General features: G+C 41.2%; 1 protein-coding gene across 1 annotated transcript in view; it reads right to left on the minus strand.

Annotated features, from left to right (window-relative positions):
- Window positions 1-1,061: 1,061 nt before the first annotated feature.
- Window positions 1,062-26,904, minus strand: part of pcdh11 (protocadherin 11) — a 227,548-nt gene continuing 201,705 nt past the window's right edge. The window contains exon 10 of the mRNA XM_085906694.1: window positions 1,062-1,522. Coding sequence (XP_085762820.1) covers window positions 1,062-1,522 — 461 coding nt within the window. The remainder of the gene's footprint in view (window positions 1,523-26,904) is intronic.

Below are 26,904 nucleotides of genomic sequence, written 5' to 3' on the forward strand. Positions count from 1 at the left end.
GTTTGTGCTAGTGTTCACGGTTTTACCGGTCCTTGGTGAAAAAGAATGCAAAAAAGATTACCAGTGCTGTCTACCATTGGCCTAGTTATGCTTCTCAAATGTTTTTTTTTTCTCCCTCCTAAATCTTTCCTCAGTCCTCCCAACCAAAATAGACTTCTGAAACATGTTCAGGCAAAACAAACGAAACATCTCTCACCACCAAAGGAGTATGTGCTGCATATTGTACAGAGTAATATTTCACTAGATCTCAAATAGAAACACCACCCTGGGCCCCTAATTAGCATTTAGCCCAAATTAGCTTACTCAACACACTCAACACAGTGTATTTGCATTTTTTTCTGCATGAGTAAATGGTCTTTTAGGACACAGTTGCACAAAGCTGGGCACAAGGAGTATAAGTACATTGTTTTACTATATTACTAACCACAAATTACATACTCAAAGCAAAGGTCACTGTTTTTTTTTTCTGTGATGAAACGACTTTGGTACAAGGTTTATTTCCTCAGCCAAAAAGGTTCGCTGTGCATTGTTGTTCCTTTGTTAGTTTGCAGGAGTTGCAAAAAACTGCTTAACCTTCTGCCACCGAATTGTGGCGGAGTGAGGCATGGGCCACAAAGTAAGTTTTTCCAAATAAAAGAGTGAGTGCTCCACTTACGTTACCATTGTGATATAGATTTGTCCCTTTTTCAAAACCTTATAAATCCTGGCATAAGCAACAGTTGGGTATCTTTGAAGGTTTGCTGCTGATCCTGTGTTAGGCCTTGGTGGAGGTTTTTGCAGTCAGGGCTAATATAGCTATTCACGGGTCAATGACAATGGATGTTGAACAATCAATTTAAAAGGTTTGAGCGATCAGACTGTCCCCACATTATTATTAGGATACAACTGTTTCAAAATCTCATGGTGAAATCGATTGTTAGATGTTCCTATTAGTAAACCCATGCAGGTCATAGTTCGTCAAAATGATCCATACCGCCACACATACGGGTTGATTGACTAATATTAAAGTCATTGAAAAAAGCTGGATGGAGTCACATGTGCAGGATGTCGGGCCAATGTTCTTACAGCTGGTGCTCATGTAGGAAGGACCCACTACCGATGCCGGTCGCTGTCTGCTTTCCAGGAGATGAGAAGCTCGCCAAGGGGATAACCTTGACAGTGTCCTCCTTCTTACTGCAGTGTCTCTCCAAGGTGTTGTAGAACTGCGGCCGGTTATGCACTTTGTCCAGCTCGTCTTTTTTAGGCACAGACCTTCCCAACGTGTGCCGGCCATCCATGGTACCAAGGCTGCCCATGTTAACCTTGACTCCCCGGGCACAGCTCTGCTGGAAGCCAAAAGAGGGGAGCGTACCGGAGATGGCAACAGAGGTAGGGGTGGAGGCGGGACTTCCACTTGTCGGACTCTGGAACTGGGTGAGGGTTGGTGGCATCCAGCAAGTGTCAGAGTGGCCCAGTATCAGACACTCTTGGGTACAGGTCTCAGACGCCTCAGCCAAAGCTTTCTGAAGGTTCACCTCGATGGCTGGAGATAAACACACAAAACCCACACGTGAGAGCACTTAAATACATTGGAATGTGGTGATTTACTGAAGTCATGAAATCAAATGCGAAAGGAACAAAGCCATTGTCTCATCAGACTGAATAAGTGTCAGCCTTTTGACAAATTGAAAGTTAGTGATAAATGTTTCATTTCATCTAATAATGAGGAAAACATTAGAGGAGCATTTCATTTTCATTGGTATTCCCACGACACAGTTTGTTTACCTACAATATGCAACAAATTCCCTGAAGCTTAATTAGACTGAAAAAAAAATCTTGTTTCTATCACGGATTGGCTTTCCTGCATTAAATTTTTAATGAACGTTCACACAAACAATGTTTATTTTAGTCACTGTCAAAGTGACACGCCTCAAAACACTTATTTTTCTGAATCCCAAGTAAATCCGATCAAATGGAATTATTTAACTGAAAAAGTCAACACTTAATTACAATAACTAGGCTGCATGTATGGACAAGACAAAAAAAGAAAACACTGAACGAGCAGACATATCAGCAAGGCCATAAGCTCCAAAGCAATCTTATCTCATTACCCGCATGCTGGTATCATATGTGGAATGAGTCTGGTGTGAGGCTTCAGCATTGAGCCTCAGCAATAAAGCCTGTCAAGTCAGATAATTAGAATGTAAAACAGTGCAACGAGTAGCCCGGCAGTGTTCCGTTTCCTCGGCCATGCGAGGGACAGAGGAGTCCACGTTTGAACGTCACGTCATTCCTCTAGGCCTCTGCTTCAAGCTGTCACGCAGAAATTATTTAGTATATTTGCATAAGTAAGAATGCTATAAATAATAAAAGGTTTTTCTGTCCCTCGGATGACTTCTTGCTTTTTGCACAAAAACGTTGCACAGATGCAAGACATTTGCCACCACATATTAGGTTTGATGACTTTAGATGAAAGCTAATAAATATCTTGAGATTCATTATTTGGTAAAAAGTGACAATATGACACTCCTTGGACACTTTAGTAGGCACTTCTATACTAGCTATAGATGAAGGATGTGAGCTGCATTAATAATTATACCTGAGAAGCAGGTTAGACAATTTTGGGCATCACACTGACTCTGAATGCAATTAATATTTTTTTAAAAAGGGCATACATTGCAAAGTACAACCACAACAATCCAATACATATCGTTAAATTAATAATGTAAAGTCAACATTTTCATGTATGCATGTATGATACAGCTCCTTTTGTGGCTGGTGAGTGTATTCAACGTGTGCCGAAAGTGGAGTCAGATTGGTGCTTCCCATATTGAAATAGAGTCTGGGACAAAGAGTGTATAAATCATTTGGGTCGTATAAAAGTGTCACCTTTCAAAGGGTTGGGAACTTCATTAAGGCAAAAATGGGCCCCATGTTGTCATTCTCCGAGCTACAACAATGAAGCTAGAGCCAAGTCTCCGATTCAATGTGTTTTCTTGTGTTTTAATGAGGTTACGCTATTAACATAAAATTCTCACTTGACAGGCAAGCGGAGACACAAATATACAAAAAGCTCACAGTTCTGTTACTGTCCTCGACCTTTTTTTTTCATCCAAAGGTGGGGCCTCGCATAAACTCCAATTCAAAGCTACTTTAGAAGAAGTAAGAAGAATTCCTTTATTGTACAACTGGTATACCTTCAAATTGATATATTTCATCAGTGGGAGGCTACTGCTATGCCCTACTGGGAGCAAATTAGAGTTCAGTGTCTTCCTCAAGGACACTTCAACATGGTCACTAGGATTGAGGATTAAACCTACAACCTGCAAGTTGGGAAACAAACACGGCACCACTGAGCCACATTGCCCCTTATATGGGTTTATGAAACTCGAACCAGCTACAGCTTTCATATTTTGAATGCAGCTCCACAAGACCTGGCCCTGCACTATTTTCTATTCCATCGGGACAGTTTGGATGGGCAGGTGGGAGCATGGCATGAGCTATGTCATTGGCATCTCAGGCTGCTTTTGTCAGTCAGAGGAATGATGCAGCTCGCTTAAGATGCTTGCGTCTTTTGTATTCAGGGGAAACAGCCATACCCCGCAGGGCTTTTGACACATCTCCAAACGCCCTATATCTTGACGCTGTAAATTTCCTCTCCGGATTTCTTTCAAGGGAAATGTGAATGGCCGACACGCAGCGTTCATAAGAGACAATAGTGTGTAATCAAAAGCAAAGCATAGATCAGACCTACTCTTCTCATTTAAGTTGTGTTAAACAAAGTGGTTCTCAAACTCTGCCGCCCATTTAGTAAACTTGCAGAAGTCAATTAAACATCTAATGCAAGTTAGGCCTCACAAAGATAAGTGACGATTCAATTCACAAACTGATTCCAAACAGCCTGCGGGCCAAATTAGTGACTCAGTCATAATTAGCTACGCTTTGTTCAACACACCGGTTGCACACTTTAGCTGGTATCCAACAGACAATATTTGTCTGACATCACTGTTTAGTCAGGAAAACAACACTGCCGCAGCAACCTTCTGCTAACCTTCCATTTGTGTGATCAAACCAAACATAGAATCTGGTTTGAATATGCTCTGAAATACAACATTTATGGACTAATACTACTAGCTATGAAACTATACAACACAATTTCACTGGACACGCGTTAGTGCACAAATGCTTCTCTATAATGACCAATAAAAAAGTGCTTCATTTAAACATATACCGTAAGGTGGTTGAACAAGACAAATTGCATTTGCATGATAGTTTGCATTTCGATCCGCGAACCATGGATAAGAAAGAAAATGTTTTGAAGCTTATTTTCTCATTTCAGGGTTTTAAATATTTATAAGGCCTTCGTTTGCCATGTGTAATTCAGTCTCCACTAAAGGCTGAATAAAACACCTCTCCTCTTGGGTTTATTTTGGCTTCAGGCTAATGTTTGATTTCATGTACCATATTGGTGGTAAACAGTGCACAGCAGAGCATCATGATATAAGTGCCATCTTGAAAGAGACTTGCTGTATGTCTATCCATTTCAGGTTTTTCTCATGCATGTCCGCTTATAAACATCCTCACATTTCTAATAGAGTACAACACTTACAATACAATTTCGAGGAACCTTGACGATATTTACTGACAGAGCTACTTACATCCTGATGAGCTTCACATTAATGTCTGCACACATATGATTCAGCTCATTATATTGGTGTTCACAAACTCATTATTGCTAATTAAAAGGATAATTGCTAGTCATCTGGGACATTAAATTCTTGAAACCAGCCATCAGAAAGGTGGACCTGGCCACATCCTTTCCAGTACTAACTGAAGCAGTCCTCTATAGCTACACAATGCATAAAACTGTCATTTTGTGATGTTTCAAATTTCCACACTCCATCCAAGCATGCAGGATTATGCTCATATTTTGAATGGTAATGTTTGGTTTTGATCGTCTCGGGTGTACCGTATAGGGAAATAAATGTGTCAAATTCCATCCCAGGAGAACTGTAGAGCATCCACTGACTTTTGGCAGCACATACAACTCACTGTTTTGTTTAACTTGACCAGTGAAGTTTTGATTCACAATCTGTCACTGAGCAGCGCGTTTTATTTTTGCTGACAAAATTTTCAAGCATAAAGAAATGTGTTTCTTGACATATACTGTTCGACATAGAACCAAAACACAAGTAAGCCAAATGAATAGGAGCATTTCTCAATGATGTTTATTTCTGGACTGGCTCTTGAAAATGATTATATTAAAACAAGCCAAAAAATATCTTCACTCATACGCAAGTATTATGAAGCAGAACAATAATAATAATATAAAAATGGAGACATTAAGGAGTTGACATGCACCCAAATCTCTCTCACATGCGTTCAATGAGGTTGACTTCTTGCACCACTTTATAGCCTTTCTATTTTCTATGAAAATTACTATGCTAAGCATTTGGGTTAGTATAAAAGCTCAAAGTACTGACTCAGAGTCTGTGACCACGCAATAATAAGTCTCAGCTCTATTTTCTCCAAAATGTTTGTGTACCCTGATTTTCATGCAGGCACAAGCCTCACTTTATTTGTTTAGGGAATTTGGTAGAGCATCACTGTATAAATAAATTAATTGAAGGCATTGTTCTTCTTCTTCTTTTTTTCTTCTTTTCTTCTTCTTCTTCTTATTATTATTAATATTGTTCTTCTTATTAATCACCTCACTGGCCAGCTTGCAGATGGCAGGGAGGGCACACAAATGATTGGTGATGGGGATGCGTATACATTCACGGATATAGAATTAACTCACCAGCGGTTATAAACAGCTGTATGTTCCCACCCATCACAAATAATTGGTGCGAGACTCAATAGCGCCACATTTAAAAGAAAATCAAGACCTCTGTGTTCACACCCACAAAGGCGCAAACTGTCCTTTTGACTTGAGGCTTAAAAGGGTATTCGTTTGCTTTTATCAGGAGATATTACAGTACGTATAATCCCTTGTGAATGCAATGTGAAGGCAAAACCTGTCACATTTACTGGTGACAAGGTCGTGGAGGGTGAAGTAAAAAAGATAATTTTTTTATAAAGCTTTTTGGAAAGCTTAAGATCACAGGATTTAGGGGTGTCATGTTGAAGAATATGTAACTAAATGAAACATTTGCACGCAACCTACTTTCAGCCTTCAATTTTACAATTACAATTAGATATGACAATGGTCTAGTAGATTTAAGTCATGAAAACATAAATTTTGGGATACTTTTCGGTGATACAAACAAAATACAATCTAAGAAATTGTATTGCACACCCTTTTGGTTCAAACAAATAGAGGCAGATCTAATGAATAGCCTCTCTCAACGGAGACAATGTGATGCAGATAAGAGGGGTGAGGTCATCCATATATACTCTAGACTAATTACTTCAGATGCATTTAGTGAGACGGCGCTGACAACAGAGTCTCAGAGCCACATACGTATTTATCAGCACTTGCGGGACCTTCACACTTCCTAGCCTGCAATCCATCTGTCTGTGGCTTCTTTTTTTTTTTTAAACTTCCAGCAGTTTGACCCATTGTAACTAAAAGTAATTGCAGGCAGAAAACAACATCTAATGATTACTTTATCTGTAGGTCTCAGCAAGAGTGAAAAGTCACAGTAGACAGGTACTTCGGACAAAAGGAGAAGTCCTTTTTTTGCTTCTGACACACAATTTCAGACAACAAAGAATATTATTGACTTGGCCAAGATTAGAACACAGAAACAAATAATGAAGCACTAGAAGCGGACAAAGCGCACAAAGGGGAAAAGAACAACCCAGGCAAAATACTTGCTGCTTCTTTCTTTTGTTGTCATTGATTAAAAGTAAGGCGTGAGTTGAAGTGGCTTTATGTCCACCATGCAATCTACACACATGAATGTAAATTTCAACTACACTAAAATGCTTTCTCTGGGAGCAATAACAGTAACAAGGCAACAGGTTTTTCCTTTCCAAATACAGTGCTGAACAAATGTATTACTGAACCTCATATAAAAAAGAGGCTATGCTAGTTTTTAATGTGAACCCTTTTCTATTTCAATGAGCTGTTTATGTTTTTTCATTTTGACCTTCTCAATATTACTGTATAGAAACATTTGTTTTAGTACATTTCAGTTATGTTAATTTAGGTCAGCAGTGGCATAAACCTAGTCTTGGTTGGAAATTTATTTCTTAGGCCCTGTATATAAATACACAGTGTTGTGGGCACCTCCTACACTATTACTGGAAAGGTAGGAAGCCCAAGACAGTTTTTTATGGTCAGTTGCTTGACACTTGACTTTGCTTGCATGACATTGCTTGATTGCACCTCCTTCATTATGTATCTGGGCTACTATTTGGTCACCTCCACACCGCCTTTAACCGCCCACCCACCCATGAAAAAGATGTGTTGTCATTATCAGCACAATCAAGCCTGGTCAAATGCACAGCATGGGCCAGGTAGATGAAAGGTGCAAACACCGTAACAATCTGCAATCAGCGCTCATCACTACAATGATACACAGAGGAGGTGGGGGACTAAAGGGTTTCTGAGGGGGGTTCAAACTGAGGATGTGCAAACACCCACAAACACCACACTTTAGTATTTTAAAGTCAAGCACAAAGACATGGATGTGCAGGCGGTGAACACTGTAGATATGTACTGTGGATGTGGGTTGCCACTGATAAAATAGTAATATATACACGTAAATGCATACAGTATGCACAGGTTGAAAGAAATGTGAATAAAACCTTGAAATGCATTGCACATGGATGACTATTTAACAGCGCCTACACTGTCTACCAACCATCTAAATGAAAAGCTGTTGCATTGACACATAGAAAAACAATACTTGCAACATCCAAATGATCAAAGGTTTCACAATTTTAGCATTTATTGTAAATCTTGGTAAAAAAAAACAACCCGAATATGATTTAGAAAAATTACAGCTTTCTTTTCAAACCAAACTATTAGACCAGTGGTTCTTAACCTGGGTTCGATCGAACCCTATGGGTTCGGTGAGTCAGTCTCAGAGGTTCGAAAGAGCCTCCACTGCGGAGGTTCGAACGCACCTGATTTATCTTGTAAATTCGTGATGAAGCATATCTGAACTGATCTCACAAAGGCAACAGCAGAAGTCACACTGATTTGCAGGTATGTAATTTGTTTTGAGTTCTTGCATTGTGTTAGTTTTGTTCTTTGAACAAGGTGATTTCATGCAAGGCTCTTTTTGTGCATCAGTAAAAAAACATATATGTCTTGAATTTGAAAAAAATCTTTTTATTTCTCACTAAAGAGGGTTCGGTGAATGCGCATATGAAACTGGTGGGGTTCGGTACCTCCAACAAGGTTAAGAACCACTGTATTAACCCAAACATTAATATCTGAGGCATATTTTAAGCAGATTCTCAACTATTATAACCTGTTGCATCTCAGGTAATAAGAGCAACAAAACAGCTGTCATATAAACAAAATCTTTGTTCAGATGATCGAATAGAGAAGAGGAACTGTACGAGGCAGACCTACATCTCGTGTCATGTCGCAAGCAAATTCATTGCACTGACCCATTGCCCCCAATTATTATGGAAAACAAGAATGAATCAAATTAACATTGAAGAGATCTCCGGGCACTGTCTAGCCAATGGAGTCAGCGTCAACCGGCAGAGAGAGGGTAATAAACAAGGTGCCACTGCATATGCTATATATCTTGCAGTCATTGATGATTAGCTCTGTTTTCCTTTAGCCATACATTACTGTTATTGCCTTCACGGCGAGACAGATAGGGAATGGATACAAAAGCATCCTCCAGCCCATCTTTCAACAAACTGGCAGGCTGCAAACCACTCAGCACTGCAGGGGTTGAATGGTCTCAGCGCTTGGTGGAGAGCATAATCCCTTACAGGGGCTGAGGGTTAGATATGTGATGCAGGTTTCATCATTTTTTGGTCAGCTAATGTACAGTACATGTATTGCGTGGAACACTATCCAATCCCACTGTAGACAGAAAGATTGGGATAGCATTAAACAAATGGAAAAAAAATCATTTGTATCCCTTCTGCATCATACACTCTTTTACAAATCTTGTTTTTGATGAGATATTTTTTTTTTATTCTCGAGGAGCATTTGTGAGGTCAGAGGTCACTGATGTTGGAGCTGAAAGAAAGTCTGGATTACATTTTCTATTTCATCCCATATTTGGTGGTATCAATTATCAAAAGGTCAAAGCATAGTCACTTGCTCACTCATGAGGCATCAACACAATTAAACCAATAATTGTATTTCTGTGTGAGTTAACAAATGAATGAATCATTTGACTCAGATGTAGCCCTGAATTTTTCATACCTTGTCTACCGTTATTTTTTCACTTGATGAATGTGCATCTTTGCTTTGGGAAGACATAAGAATATGGCAAACATCTTTAATAAAAGCTGCATTTTTTTTTCTCCCTAAAATCCCAAGGAGATTCAACAAAATGTACTTAAACTCAAAATTGTTTCACTGCAGTTCCTTTTCATTAGACAACTGCAATATTGTAATCTTCATCTACATTATTTTTTTGTTATTACCTAAATACATTTCTTAAAGATGTTTTAGACATAGGGAAGACATTTTAGCACAGGACTGTTCCCTACAAATTTTTACAGTCTTTCCTCTGGAGACAATTATTACATTTTTACGTAACCCTTGAATACAATTCATCCACCATATTGAGTCTGCTAAACATTCATAAAGATGGTACGGAGGAAAAAAAAAGGGGGGGGGGCAGTGGCAAAGTCCCAAGTTTCCCAGTATGCCAGAGACGGACCAGTTTTTGTAATTCATCCATCCACATTGGCATGGGAGAAAGATAAAAGTCATATAGAAATTCATCAGTGCCAAACAGGAAAGCAGAGACAAACAGCCACATTGAATAAATCATGGCTTTACTTTGCCTGTCTGGATGGTGACTGTCACAATCCTCCACCCAAAACAGCAGCCACTGAAGGTTCAGATACGTATATATGCCTATGACTCCACCAGGGGACTCACTGACAGATATGCGCTCTCAAAAATCACAGATACTCAGTGGATTGTCTTAAAGTTGCTGTCACTATACACTTCATTTGGGCGGAATGCAAGTGCCGCTATTGTTGAGTAACACCGAAAACGGAGCCGTGTTCAACACGAGGTGACAAGAGTGGATGTGGTATTGTGAAGAAAAAAAAAAAACGAGGTTCAACCTGTCTGAACAGATTGTGTTGTTGTCACATCAGAAAACTGAGTGAACCAAAATTTGTGTGGTGTGTGTGTGTCAGTGCACGCGTGTGTGCGTTTAAAGACCAAGCAAGAAGACAGCATCATCATTGTTGAGATGATGTTGAACAGATCCTCGACCCTTCTATGAAATCAAAATTATTCACATGGCAAGCATGCACTTATTCACATCCACCCCTCAAAATTGTACTTCCATTGAATAGATCATTAATATTATTGTGATCACAAATTCAAGTCCATTTTTGCCGCTGTCGCGTTGACTCTTTGATCCTAACAAAAGTGCATCAAGAGAGAAAAAATAAAACCCAAATGATGAAGTAAAAGGGCAAATGCAGAAAGTGGGTTCACTGATTATTTTCAGTGTGTGATGATGAAGAGAAAGCCCCAGTGGATGAGACCATCCTCACAGGAGGAGTTTGTGAAAATGGCAGTGCAATGTTCCACCGAAGACTGTAGGCGACCCATTGACCTGAATGTCTCTGCTGCTGTTTTGCCTAAAGCGTTAACTATCTCTATTAACACGCCTTTGACGTCTTTGATTTTGTCTGCCTGTCGAGCCCCGAGGACGCTTGTTCCTCCTGAGGCGCCATCCTCTTTATGTCATCTGTTTAGCACTCTGCTGGCATGACAAACACCCGCAGAGGCGAGGCAGTTGTCATTGCTTGCTTTTGGTATGGACCCAAATACAAAAAACAAATAAGAGCAATAGCATGTAGAGACTACAATGGCATAAACAAAAACACACCACCTAACTTGGCCTGTTGTTTGTGGGAATGCGGGAGATAGAGAGGAAAAAAAATCCACTAGGATTCCTTGGCTCATCACTGCAGCCAGAGTTATACTATAGGCAATTTCATCCTGAGGATGAGTCCCACCTTCTGTGTTTGTATGCGTTTGAGTGAGAGCGAAACAGGCTGCCGCTCTGTGTAATTCAGTGCGTGGGGGCACCGGTACCCATTTCTATGATAATTTCCTACTCACTATAAGCAAAGACAGCAAGACTGATACAATTCATTTCCTCTTTATTCACTGGTGTGGAAATGTTGGGCCTGGCAGAAGTTACTTGTGAAGTCTTTTGGGGTCCTGTGGTGGGGAGGGGCTTGTGTTTTTGGTGGGAGGAAAAAGCACAGGGTGGCTGATTTTGGAAGACATGCATTGGCAACTTTTTATTTTTCCTCTCAGACAACAGACTTATTTTGTATAAGCACCTGCATGAAAGGCAATTGCTCCTGATATCTTAAAAAGCAGACAGGGCCGATCAGCTCAGGGGTGTGTCTTCTGCACTCCTTGATTTCAACTTGGGCCTTTCAGTCAATCACTGTGACATTCAATATTCCAGATCTGATGGCCTGCCACCCATCTGCCATTCCTTTACTCATCTTTCTTATATTGCTCATTATTTCCAACTATCTGCTAGCTTGTTACAATATAAATGAAATTTCCTCTGCCTCCACAGTGACCGTAGGGGGTCAGCGTAGAAGGTCATTATATAACCTCCTAGCTATTGCGTATACTATTTAAGAAGAGATTCACACTTGTTTCAAGCCTGACTAGTTGTCCAACCACTAAGCTAAGTCTGTGGCGACAGAAGAGTGTTGGCGAATGACACATTCACGTATGTGGTAATTGAAAGGCTCTCAACTGCACTTTTCAAGACATATGTGACTGCTCTGATACACACTGTGAATGATGTGGAGGACAAATTTACAACCATACACAGCTAATCTCGGCTGTCTGGTGTGGGCAGCGGGTCTTAAATGTGGCGATATAACCATGACATATCAGATAATGTAGGTTTACCCGCATGTGACATTTTTACCTGCAGCAATGCAACCAGTTCATTAGTGGGATGAAACTCTAGTATATCTTGTTCAGTATCTACAAAAATAAACCCTTCATAGTAGGCTTTCTATATTACTCCGTAATTGAATTGTATAACTATCTGCAATTTATAGATAAATAAAAAACAAAGGGCAGCATGTAAGTAAGGGAAACAATTATCTGATATTGACAGCTAGCGCAATCAAAGGATCCCCTGCCAGACTCAACGAGGTGCCAATCAGCCGAGCGTTTCTATCTCATCTCGCTGTTGCCACCGCTGCCTTTCATTTCACACAGATTCTTCCGTGGTGGATCATCAGTCGATAGCGTAGAGCTGATGCTTAATGCTGAGTAATGACATTGGCCAAGCCCTATACATTCTTACGCCACCAACTCCCCCGCATGTTCTCCAACCTACCATCAGGTGGGGAAAGAAATGTTGCCAGATCCACAGGCCTCAGACAAATAAGCAAGGGTATTTTCTTTTTTTGCTCGAACTATTCATGTCATTTCAAACTTAAGGTGAGTCATACACCATTAAAAATACCGGGTTTAAAACAACCCAATTTGGATAAAAAGTTGCACTGAAACGGCTTTTTTATTCAGATTTTTTTAATGAGACTTAAAATACAGCAAACCATTCGTTTACTCGACAGCTATCAAAGATCCAAATTCATACTGAACCAAAAACATTGTGATGTTAATAGTCCACATCATGTTTAGGTAGTTTGAGATTTGAAGTGATCACTTCAAACCTCAGATCTGTATGGGTCTGGTTCTTATTTTTCATTTGTATTTCTACCTGTGCAGTATTACCCTCAAACAGAATACCGTAATGGAAGAGAACAAGTTCACCTCTCCTCCAAGTACAAACATCATTCCTTTTAGAAATATCCTCATGTAAATGTATGTGACAAGACAATGAGTTGTATAATCGACACTTTCTAACCCCGAATTGTCAAGCAGTACGAGCAGCACTGCAATTTTGCATAGGTGCGATATTGAAGTGCCGTCCCGGGAAAGAAACTCAAATTACTTTCTCATTATTCCTACTTGTCTTTGCCTTCAGAGTAGCTCTTGTTATTCTCCCTCATTTGCCTCTGCTCGCAAGGTTGCTCCCTGCATCACAGGGTGAACATTTTTTAACATTCCATTTCATATTTGCTGGTTTTTGGTAGCATGTCAAGAATCTATTGAAAGTCTCTTTACAGCAAAAAGACAAAGACTATACAGAGGTATCAAGTCCAGCAAAAAGACTCCTTTTTGACATCTGCTGGTGGCTTCAAGCAGGATTTACTGTTTCTTTCATTACCGCTCCTCATCGACAATTCACCTTTTATTTATGGTCCTCTTGGCGTGGCAACATATTGAAGTCAGACATTAGGAAGACAGGGTGTTAATCATTCACCGTTCTAATTTGCTAATATGCAAGCATGTGGCCTCGGTCTTTACTATTCATAATTCATTATGGAAATGTAATCAGACATCATTCTCACCGTAAAGACAACACTGCAATGTTGAAAGACACCGTACGCCACTATATTAAATGGCCGTCCTTCAAACCAACTGCCTTGTGCACCTGAAAGTGTTTGAGCGCGCTCAGAGCTCAGAGTCTGCGAGGGCCGTTTTACAGAGCTGCTTTCATTTAAGTTGCTCTTTGATTCAACCACATACTGTATTTTAAGAGCAAGGTGGAACGATTACTTTTTAAAGTGGTTAACACTCCCCAGATGGTAGTTCTCCAGCTAAAATATTAGTCACTGCCATTTCTTTAAATATGCATGCCGGGAGAATTTTTTCAGGGTCATACTGTACAAAACGGGATAAACATATGCTGAAAGAGGAGGGAAAATAATCATTAGTAAACAGACATTTTTCCAACCAACAACTAACACAAATTGAAAGACTAAGGAATGAATTGCAATGATCTTCTATGTGACTCTTAACTTCTTTTCTAATTCTTGTTAAGTCCACACTTCAGAGCAAACAACAGAAAAATGTAAACACTCCTGGCACATGAAGACAGGGTATTAATTTTCCAACTTGGAAACTGTAAACTGAAATTACCTGTGAAGTGGATAATTCTCACTGGGAGAGACATGTATTTTTCTCCTTCCTTGTGTCAACTTCTTTGCAGGGATGTCTGTGTAGACGTGATAAGTCTCTTATTCTCAGCTAAGAGTAATTTGCAAAAAGCAGACAGCTGCACACGCTATCCACATTGTTAATTAAATATTTCTGCCTTTGATGTTTTTCACAGGTTTTAATGGGGAATAACACAATTAAATTGCATGCTGTCTCCCCTTCTTGAGAAAAGAACAATCTGTGATGGTGCGTAAATAGGAAGTTCAATAAACTGCATGATTTTTCACTGAAACTATGTTTGTGTTCCTGCGTGTGTGTGAGTGTTAAATTTGGCACTATAACTGCACTTTTCAAGCACAATAAATATTTGCAAACTGATGCAGAATAAACAAAAAATGACATGTATTCAAGCTTCTTGTTCAGCATAATTTTGCATATAAAACAACAACGTTTTGGTTATGTCCTTTCAATTAGCTCAAATCGCCTTTACAGACCAATCTTCAGAACTTTAGATGACTTTTTAATGTCTCTCTGGGGGATCTTATTATGATGGTTATTATTATTTTATTATCATTGATTCAAAGCAAAATTCTTCATCAAAGATTGGTCGAGGACACCTATGAGAGGTCAAACAGCAAAGAGGGAATCAATCCAAGGAAGGTGGGTGGGCTGTGTGTACAACTAATCTATTGGAATGCTCAACAATCTTTAGTTTATTCTGCAGTAAGTAGTAGTAACATTCTGGAATACAAATGCTTTGTGAAGACTACACTAAGGCTCCAATCTGTCTACATACACTTTGCATTTCAAAACTAAGCTAAGGAATCAGGAGACAAACAAATAGAGTGTATTTTTAAGCAGGGTCAAACTAAAACCTCAACCGTGTTAATGGCAGGCTGATTATCCAGTTAGTGTTCTTATTCCATTACTTAATTGCTCCCAGGATTTAGTTTTTAAAAAAGGCAATTATGATGTGGGCCAGAAAGCACACCTCACCTTAATGTTCCAATGCATTTCTTATTAATTCATAAAGGCAGAGGAGAGCAAATGTTGAAAAACTACATCTGATGCTAGTCATAAAGCTACTATCATTATGCAAAATGAATAAAAATTGACTACATGATTCATAAACTAGGTACATTAGGTACACGTTGCACTTAATATATTTACTCCATTAATGACGTGTTGATGAATGATGTGCTTTTTGTGTTCTCTATCAATGCAATGTATGGAAATAATCATTTTCCAGGAAGGGGCCAAAAGTTAACCTCGATGCTTTGCTCATTTAGAACTTGAATTTTAGGCTTCGATCATATTGCATGTCTTGATGCTTAGTTCGGAATTTTGTGTGGATTCCAATTTTTCATTATATATTTTACAGCTGTCTTGTGTGTGAACATATGGGTGCTCCAAGTGACCCGCGTGCAGAAGAAAGAGATGTCACTTGCAACATAGTGTTTGCTGAAGTAAATGTGGGCTAATCTTTTGATTTTGTTATATCAACAAGAGGTGGAAATACATGAGGTGAGGTTTTTCGTTTGCATTTTATGGTGTCGTCACTTAAGATGATATCATTCACAGCCTCCTCTGAACGCCGTTTTTCAAGATCATGACGTCTCTTCCGGTGCGGCACGATCACAATTGTTGTCTAAATACATATTAAGCCTGCCTAAATTGGCCACGGTTCGCGCAGCCCACAGACAATACATGAGGAGAGGCCTTTAAAGCCATCGAAAGGCCCAGCCGTCTTTCTAGACCTGCGGGAGAGTTGCGCTGAAATGCGATATTTGAGGATGCAGGCTTTGAATTTGGACACAGCTTTTGTCACTGATTTACTAGTATCACCACAAATGCCCACTTTCTGATTCACGTTTCAAGCGGGATTAAATTAGAGTAAAATGTAACTCTAAAATGTAATTGTTGCTCAAAACAGGTTTACACATTGACAAACAATCAAAAGTTAAGGAGTCTATCCGCCAGCCTACACAGATGACGTCGGACTACAGTTGCATTGTAAAATATCTGATCTGTACATATCCGATCAGGGACCACTTTTGAAAGTGGTCCAGGTCGTCTTTGAAAACAATCGGAATTGATCCATTCAGACTGTCAGATCAGATACAGGTATATGGGGAAAAAAATCTGAATTGAGCTGCAGCGTGAACATAGCCATAATGATTCTTAAGGCTTAGCCACTTGATGGTCTGTGATTCAGTTTGAGGTGCGCCTATATAAGAACTCCCTTTTGCAGTGCATTAATAGTGCAGGTCCGCTGTGGGAGAAGGAGACACATACTCTTACTATAAAAAAAAAATGTGCAACTGCTTTCTTTTTAGTGCCCTCTTGACTGAATGTGATTATTTTTTTCCACCCAGTGCCTCTTGAGCAACCAAGCGCTGGCAAAAGAAAAAGAAACAAATAATTGAGCGAATTACTTGCCTCTCTCATTAGTGCACGTACACTAAATTGCATGGGCAACATCTTACATTTGTCAACCCCACACTAACAAAGAAGTTCAATAGCATTTAATTAGTGACATACAAGGTGCAGTTGTAGTCACTCTGTTGAAGCTATTTCATGAGCAGCCTGCATCAGTGATTCATTCACAATTGGACACTCAAACAACAGTTTGACAGCGTGGCCCTACAGACTGGACCAGAATTCACTATTTGTGACAGCTTCAACAAGCCAGGATATGAACAACCATCCTGAAGCCATTACACAAGTACAAATAGTTGTAGCACAAGCTATGACTTTGTACTGGGCCTTCTTGCTTATTATGTACGTATGTTATTATTATGTCTTGCTAAACAAGACAAGCACAGACTGCAACGGACAATCTGGACTGCAAAAAAGATAATTGGAATCAACCTCCCATCTATCCAAGACTTGTACCTGTCCAGGACCAGGAAACGTGCAAGTAACATCTCTACAGACCCTTCTCAGCCAGGTTGCAGTCTGTTTGAACTACTCCCCTCCGGACGGCGTGATAGAGCTCTGTACGCCAAAACCAGCAGACACAGAGACAACTTCTTCCCCCAGGCTGTTGCTCTGATGAACTCACACCACTCTTAGGGTCTCAGACTCATTGCTGTGCAATAACATCCTGCTCTCCACACTTTTTTTGAATTGTCGACACTGTTTGTACTATGTGTTCTCTCTGCATCCATTGCAGCCTGGTCATCCTGGAAGAGGGACCCTCCCGTCTCTTCTCAAAGTTTCTCATTTCCCCTAGTTAGTTTGTTAGTTGAGTTTTTCCTTGCCCTCCTGGGAGTTTAAGATCAGGGGATGTTTGAGAATATTTGTCATTTTTCACGTCCTGAGTGTTGTTCGTAACTGTTGAACAGAGGCTGTGATGTACCGAGATCAAATTCCTTGTTTGGCACGCTCATACATGCTGAATAAAAACTCTTGAATCTTGAATCTGAGGAGAGAAGAGCCTTGAATTGAAGAGCAGAGGGGGCATCCGTCTACATTGCACTACACGCAAGAGACTGGATAATCTTAATGGTGGCAGCATGTATTGTCTAGACTGGACACTTGGATGTGTGTGCTTACCACTTTGAATCCATCTGGACAAACTTCTGATTGTCCACTCTTTAGTAGTCCTCCAACATTCAAGACATCAATGATATCTTTGGTCTGTATACGGATGGCTTTTAGGCCCGTGCCAATGCCTGTTGTTGTAATTATAACTGCCTGTTTGGCGCTAATTTCTTAGCTCTGGTGTGATTTGCACAGTCATGAATGGAGCAAGATTAGACACAGTTGAGGAATACAGTGAGGAAACTGCGGTTAGATACAAAATCATTACGTTCTCCATTTGTTTGGAGAGTATTGTCTTGTTCAGATATAATAGGATTGGAATTGTCCTGTTGTGATAAAGGCCTATTTTGAAACTGGGCAAATACAGAACCTATTGAGCACCTTTTTGTTTCTACGGGACAAAAGACAAGCTTCTCTTTTGAATTACCCCAGAAGCCATAGAGGCAGGATTTGAATACAAGCCATGAAAATGGTCAGGAGAGCAGCTTTGAGCTGAGGGTGGAAAATGCCAGCCTAAATCATTTTGAATCACTTTATCATTTAAGATGGAACATCTTTGTTCAATACCTTATGTCACGTCTCATCCCCAGTCGTTCAACTATGTGTCGGTCGTCTTGGTTTCTGTCCGTGTGCTCGCCCCTCCCCTCCTGTGTGCCCATGATCAGTTTGATTATTCTCACCTGCCTCTTGTTACCTGTCGTGTATATAAGTCCTGTCTGCCCCTCACCCCTCGTCGGATCATTGTTGTCCTGTTGTCTTGATGTCTGTTGTCTCCGTTTCTGTTATCCAGTCTGTCGCTCAGTCCTGTTGTTGGTTTTGTTAGGAAGTTATGTTAATTTGCTGGTTTTGTTGGTTTGTCCCCTCATCCTCCCTTCCAGCTACCTTTTCCTCAATAAACCCTGGTCCAAGCTGCATTTGGTCGCCCTGCTCCATTCCGATCCGTGACACCTTAATCCATGAAGTAATGGCAATGTATGCGATCTGGATCCTGGGTGCAGTTCCAAACTAACAGTTATACTGTTATTCATGCTTTTTTTCGCAAAACTTTGATGACTTCCAACAATATTTTAAACAAGGAATGACGAGGTGGCTAATTTTGAAATTCAGATAAGGAATTATAGTCATTACTTTGTGTGTACTTCTGTTAATTAAACTGAGTATGCTTGTTGTTCTGAATGACATTTGAATCAAAGAAGGCAAAGCAAAAATCACATCAGATGCAGGGATGGAGCTGCGTGGTAGCCAAGGGTGGCCATGACCAGTCCCTTTTCACTCTCTGGGAATCCTCAGGCCACTACCAAACCTAGGGAAACATTTTGATCTGTGAGCCCTTGATTCTCTGCCACAAGTTATCTATATGAAGGACATATTTAAGGAGTAGTTTGATCTGAATGCAAATTCTAAAAGAATGTTTCAGTCAAAGAACATTAAATTCTTGAAGTCAACGTCGGTTAGAATCGTTACTTTTTAATTTTTATCATTGCAGGAAAACAACCTTTCTTTATGAAACTAAAGGCATGGTTTCAAGATTAAATGCTTATACTATATACCAATCCTACATGCACACACTCATAATACAAGCAGGAACAAATCTAAACAAAAAGCAATGCTTAGAATTATGAAGAATTAAGAGAAGTTTGTTTCATTGCGCACTGGGAGGCACATAACCCTTGAAGTGAAGATAACAGGGCTTTTTTTTTGTATCTACAGTCAAACATTGGTTTGCGACCACAATCCGTTCCAGAAGGCAGTTCGAGAAGTGATTAGTTCGAATTCTAAATCAATTTTTCCCATTACAAATAATGGAAAACATTTTAATACGTTCCAAGACTAAAAATCTGCATTTTTTCATTCACGCATTTTTGTCCGATTGTGCAACTGCAGCGCACCGCCGAACACACAACCGTAGCGCGCCGCCTACCGCGCAACTGCACCGCGCTGGTCGCATTATTGTGACAGAGCCGTCACAGAAATTTATAACATATCATAAAGTCCTAAGGAGCTTAATTTGGTCTGATTGTGCAACCGCAGCGCGCCGGGCGCTCACTGTCGCATTGCTTTTAGGAGTGTCTATATATATATATATATATATATATATATATATATATATATATATATATATATATATATATATATATATATATATATATATATATATATATATAATTGCTCGATAATGCAATAGCAATATATATATATATATATATATTCCGGAGGGGAGTAGTTCAATATATATATATATATATAGATATATATACATATATTGCTAGAAAGTTTAATGCCATGCTTTTTGTGGGTTGCCATACATATATTCTACATGCGCTTGCTGAGCTTAAATATATCAATGATACATCATTGCCTAGGCCAATAAGCCTGATAGACACAGATCTCTCTTAAGATAAAGATGGCAGCTGTGAAAGGCTGACAACTTCCTTTTCACAATCACAATTTTTCTCAAAATTTCAGGACAAACTAGAAGTAATAATATTAGTGACAATTCAGACATTCAACAGTTTCTGATAAATAATTCAATACGAATACACATCTCCCAAACTCCCTCACCCAAAGCTATTTAACCCCTTTGCTTATATTATCACCTTTGAATCTAAAGGCCTCCATAGTACTGCAAGAGTTACTTACACATGTTCATGCTCCTGATGTACACTTTGGGCTTGAGCGATGTCAGGAATGGCATGTTTGCATGTCAGCCTGCTTGCTAGGCTTGCTTAGTATTCAGCAGATGGAATCATGGGATGGAGGTTATCACAATCAGCCAACCTATTCCCCTCTGGACTGTAATTCATTGTCAACAATGTGCTATGGACCCTAAAGGCCCGCCATCTGCTTACTTCCTTTTTCTTCCAAAGGTGAGAAATTTCAAAACACCACCTGGTTGATAATTTGGCCAAGCGTGAACCCGAGGCTCTCTTGCCCAGGCACTTATAAATAGATTATTTACATGCAGCGAAAGCGTGAAGAAAATGCAGACTGAGTAATTAACGGCTATTGAATAGTGAAATTACAGTAAATAGAATTACAGTCATGACATCATGTCAATTGTTATGTTTTATATTTATAGCAAATAATAAGAATTTTACCTTTCACTAGATCCCGAATAGTTCTTTATGATAAATGCATTCATCCTAATGACAATAACAATTCAGATGATAATTAATAAAATGAAGCGGACCTAATATCACTCGTGGATATCTATAATCTCCTCTATTTATTGAAATTCTTCAAATGGTGACATATGTGGGAAATCCCTCTCGAAACAGAAACCACCTTTTCACCCATATGTTTACAACTGCACAGGCAACACGAGAAAAGTCCTTGCAATTACAGACATGGTCATACATATTGAGCCAATACTACCCGTTCATGTCTGGTTTTTCACCTTTTCTAGAATAATATCCGGCACATAAGAAAAGGCTTCTCAAGAGTGCCTGGTTCCTCACAGATCACAGGTATATTCACCGGATGCTTTTGACAAGAAAGCATTCGTAATCATTGGTCACAGAGGAAGTTGTCAAGTCAATGTGACTGGTTGTGGTGGTGGTAGGTGGGCGCTTATTCGTCGCTACGATGTTGGATTTTGCATCTTAACCATTCAAATTGTGGAATAGTAAGTGATTCTGTTTTTTCTAGTTTTTTTTTCAGTTTTTTTTTTACACAGTCAGTTATTTAGTTATTATGGTTGTAGTGCTGTGTAACTATACTGTTTTTTTTTTTGCCATAAACACATGTTTGAATGTTTTTGTTAGAAGAGAGCAGTTCCCTCTTTAGATACATTTTGGATATCGCTGTCATCGGGCTGAATCATCGAACCTCTAAAATTGTGTCTTTTCTAATTTTCAAACAGCAAGCTATTTTCAATGCTTTAGCTCAATCAAGTCAATAACTTGTGAAACTAACACCCATACCAGTGGACTGTACAGTAGTAGCGCAGATTAGTACTGCAGATTAGTAGTGCAGATTTGTAAAAAAACAGCATACACTGTATACTTAGCAAAAGTCCAAAGCCACACTATGTCACAAATTCTGTTGAATGAAGTAAATTGCATGTTAAAAAAAGGTGCCACAACATCTCCTGCATTCCACCTAAATATTGAACTCTCATCCAAAGCCGCTAGTCTTGCCCTCAATACATCATCAAATTGATCCAGTGAGGGAGGTTTAGACATGGGCTTTAAGAAAAAACCCTCGTTCGAAGATCAAATAAGGAAGGTAAAGTTCATGGTTCACCTGCCTTCTCACATCTGACCTGCGCTACCGACTCTGTGAGGAGGACCCTAAGGATTTACATTGTGCTGATGAGTTAAACCTGCGTGAGCCAGAGAAATCCACTGGATTTCTTACCACCTTGTCTGCTGCAATGAAAGGACAGTAATCGCACTATTCAGCGCCGTCAATCAATATCCATGCAACATGGGCGCAGCGGGTAGTGGCTGATGTAGCCAACACAACAGATTTAAAGTTCGCCTAGCGAGCACAAGCTTTTCCTGGAAAAAAAGAAAACAATGTGAAGCCAATTTATCAAGAGGGAGAACTTCGAGATGCAGAGTCCATGTGGGCACGGGGAGTCCTCAGAAGGCATTTTCTCATTCCACTTAATCACTTGTTCCCTTGATGCATGGTGGTGTGGTGAACTACAGTAGGTTGCCATACAATGAGATCTAGGTTTGCTAAGTATAGTGCACGAAGCACAAAGCAGATGTGAACAGAAGGCATCCTCTGGGCATGCAGAGAATTGCTACATATTAAATGGGGTGGCAACCCCCCCCCCATTTCAAATTGAGCATTATGTATGCATGTGGGGTTGTTTGTTAAAACCCCTTGTCTGCTCTCAGGCTTCACCTCTTTCCCCTGAAGCTCACAGAAGGAAATGTAAGCTGTTTACAAATACAGTATGACAGGTTAGATATTGTTGACTTAAGTTGTCATGTCAGAACTTGTCAGTGGCATTTACAGAGGGGCAAAAACTAATAATAATAAAAAAAAAAATCTATCCATATATCCCACCCAGTTAGAAATAGCACTAACTGCATGCAAACATAAGATGGAGGCTTGGAGGGCTGTTTTTTTCTTTTTACATGTTCAGTTTTTACTGACACTATCAGAAAAACTTTCATTTATCGGCACCTTACATTTCAAGATGGTTACAGTTTACAAGAGTGTAGCTCTTTATCATATTTTGAAGTGCTTCAGATGTCACACTAAATAAAAAGCTCATATTAGCAAATTACATCTACAATAATAATTATTGTGAATAAATACATATTATTTTGTATTATTTTAACTGCCACTGCTGTTATAATGGTAACATACAGTATGCAACCATCAATAATCATAATATAAGCATATGCTTTATACTTCAATCAAATTGTTTGATAGGCCGATTCTTAGTCATGTACATTGTCCATTAGTCCATCAACTAACTGCATGATCATTAAACCAACCAGATGCATCGTTTCTTCCTTCAATAATGTGTAACTACTTCAAGTATGTCAACATATGCAGTTAACTCATTCAATGCCATGCTAGTTAAAATGGGTCTTCCATGTCCATATGTGTCAATGGCAGCGAATGAGTTAAAGAAAAATCACTTGAGTCAGTTTTTGATGTGTGCACTCAAGGAGCTGTGTTGCCTTTCTTGTAAACACACATGCAGACCAAACATGTGCATGCACATGGGCACATGGCATCAACTCTGTGAGAATATAATACTCTGAGGGAAGATCAGAGTGAAGAGACAACACACACCAAGTGCAGGTGATATTTGTCTTTGCATCAAATTGCCCTTTTCTGCAGCCCGGCAGTTGTGCCACTTGCTCTGTAGATCAAGCAAATCTGTTGTCAAGGCAACATGATAGACATGGATGGAAAATAGGCCCTCCAAAACCTGCAACAAGAGCAGATGGAGTGACTAAAAAATAAAACAAACGGAACAGTTATTCTAGATAGAACTGTATGGACTGCAGCTGCTAATAATCACCCTGAATGTATAATGGCGGAAATCATCACTTAAATATAGTTAATTGAGTTGTGTCCATTCAAAATTTTCATCCTCACTTCAGTGTAAAAGAAAGTTCATTTGATATCACTACCGCCACTGTCGACACACTATTTCCTATTAATTAAATGATTGTCATAAAACATTATTTTGATACGTTGCAATGGGAATGAAAAGTCACTGCCTCAAGTCACTAGCCTTATTTGTTGTAGTTAATATGATACAGTTCAAGAGACTTAGTTTAGTTTTTGTTGTGTAATTTTCCACACAACACATTTTATAGCTTCAACAGCATCGAAAATAAGACATGGCAAATATTGATCCTATTTAATTTTATACCTCAAGGACAAGATGATGGCAGAGAGGATATTGTGAGAAAAGTCCAGGATAAAAAAATGTTGTTCACATAGCATCTACAAGTTCCATCGAACCCCAAAAAGTTTGTGAGCCAAAGGGCAGATCATGAACCCATTTGGAGAGAGAATGTTTTTATTCTCAGAAGTGCAGTAGCAAAGATTGCTATTCAGGAACATGGAGAGCTTTTTATTTGCACACAAAGGCACCCTGGACTATGGGTTATTATTTGACTTAGCTACATGAAAAGCTACATGCTCATCCAGACAGGGTCTCTCTTGTCATATTGAAGCAGATAGAGACAAACTGAAAACTTCTCCTACTTGCACTGAGAAGGCAGAGAAACAGCAGCACACAGGCATGCTGAAGTGATCTTTGATGGATTTTACCACCTCTTCAAGTGGCATTTTTTCATCTTCTTGCCCCAAAATCCAGTCCAAACATTTTAGTAAATGTGAGAATATGAAGAATATGAGAATAGGATTGCTGTTGAACTTGGGTGCTCTATACCAGCGGTCCCAAACTTCTCCATTCACCTTCATCTTCTTCCGCTTATCCGGGGTCGGGTCGCAGAGGCAGCAGCTTTAGGAGGGACTCCCAGACCTCCCTCTCCCCAGCCACTTCCTCCAGCTCATCCCGGGGGATCCCAAGGCGTTCCCAGGCCAGCCGAGAGACGTAGTCTCTCCAGCGCGTCCTGGGTCGTCCCCGGGGTCTCCTCCCGGTGGGACATGCCCGGAACACCTCCCGGGGAGGCGTCCAGGATGCATCCTGATGAGATGCCCGAGCCACCTCATCTGGCTCCTCTCAACGTGGAGGAGCAGCGGCTCTACTCCGAGTCTCTCCCGGATGACCGAGCTTCTCACCCTATCTCTAAGGGAGAGCCCGGACACCCTGCGGAGGAAACTCATTTCAGCCGCTTGTATCCTGGATCTCGTTCTTTCGGTCACGACCCATAGCTCGTGACCATAGGTGAGGGTAGGAGCGTAGATCGACCGGTAAATCGAGAGCTTTGCCATTTGGCTCAGCTCTCTCTTCACCACGATGGACCGGTACAGAGTCCGCATTACTGCCGACGCTGCACCGATCCGCCTGTCGATCTCGCGCTCCATCCTGCCCTCACTCGTGAACAAGACCCCAAGATACTTGAACTCCTCCACTTGGGGCAGGATCTCATCCCCGATCCGGAGAGGGCATTCCACCCTTTTCCGACCGAGGACCATGGACTCGGATTTGGAGGTGCTGACCCTCATCCCGACCGCTTCACACTTGGCTGCGAACCGCTCCAGTGAGAGCTGGAGATCACGGACTGAAGAAGCCAACAGCACCATGTCATCTGCAAAAAGCAGTGACGCGATGCTGAGGTCCCCAAACCGGACCCCCTCAACGCCTCGGCTGCGCCTATAAATTCTGTCCATAAAAACTATGAACAGAATCGGTGACAAAGGGCAGCCTTGGCGGAGTCCAACCCTCACTGGGAACGAATCCCACTTACTGCCGGAAATGCGGACCAAACTCTGGCATCGGTGATACAGGGACCGAACTGCCCTTATCAGTTGGCTCGGCACCCCGTACTCCCGAAGCACCCCCCAGAGAATCTCCCGAGGGACACGGTCGAACGCTTTCTCCAAGTCCACAAAACACATGTGGACTGGTTGGGCGAACTCCCATGCACCCTCGAGGATCCTGCCGAGGGTGTAGAGCTGGTCCACTGTTCCACGGCCAGGACGAAAGCCACACTGCTCCTCCTGAATCCGAGGTTCGACCTCCCGACGGATCCTCCTCTCCAGCACCCCTGAATAGACCTTACCAGGGAGGCTGAGGAGTGTGATTCCCGTGTAATTGGAACACACCCTCCGGTCCCCCTTCTTAAAGAGGGGAACCACCACCCCAGTCTGCCAATCCAGAGGCACCGTCCCCGATGTCCACGCAATGCTGTAGAGGCGTGTCAGCCATGACAGCCCCACAACATCCAGAGCCTTTAAGAACTCCGGGCGGATCTCATCCACCCCCGGGGCCTTGCCACCGAGGAGTTTTTTAACTACCTCAGTGACTTCGACCTCCGAGATTGGAGAGTCCGCCTCAGAGTCCCCAGGGCCTGCTTCCACAATGGAAGGCGTGTCGGTGGAATTGAGGAGGTCTTCGAAGTATTCCCCCCACCGACTCACGACATCCCGAGTCGAGGTCAGCAGCACACCATCTCCACTGTAAACAGTGTTGACCGTGCACTGCTTCCCCCTCCTGAGACGCCGGATGGTGGACCAGAATTTCCTCGAAGCCGTCCGGAAGTCATTCTCCATGGCCTCGCCAAACTCCTCCCCCGCCCGAGTTTTTGCCTCAGCAACCGCCGAAGCCGCGTTCCGCTTGGCCATCCGGTACCTATCAGCTGCCTCCGGAGTCCCGCAGGCCAAAAAGGCCCTATAGGACTCCTTCTTCAGCTTGACGGCATCCCTTACCGCCGGTGTCCACCACCGGGTTCGGGGATTGCCGCCACGACAGGCACCAACAACCTTACGGCCACAGCTCCGGTCGGCTGCCTCAACAATGGAGGCGCGGAACAAGGTCCACTCGGACTCAATGTCCCCCGCCTCCCCCGGGACCTGGAAAAAGCTCTGCCGGAGGTGGGAGTTGAAGCTCTTCCTGACAGGGGATTCTGACAGACGTTCCCAGCAGACCCTCACAGAGCGTTTGGGCCTGCCAGGTCGGACCGGCATCTTCCCCCACCATCGGAGCCAACCCACCACCAGGTGGTGATCAGTTGACAGCTCCGCCCCTCTCTTCACCCGAGTGTCCAAAACATGCGGCCGCAAATCCGATGACACGACTACAAGGTCGATCAACGAACTGCGGC

This window comes from Syngnathus leptorhynchus, chromosome 2 (genome assembly GCF_054491065.1).
Source record: "Syngnathus leptorhynchus isolate UIUO chromosome 2, UIUO_Slep, whole genome shotgun sequence".
Taxonomy (NCBI): Eukaryota; Metazoa; Chordata; class Actinopteri; order Syngnathiformes; family Syngnathidae; genus Syngnathus; species Syngnathus leptorhynchus.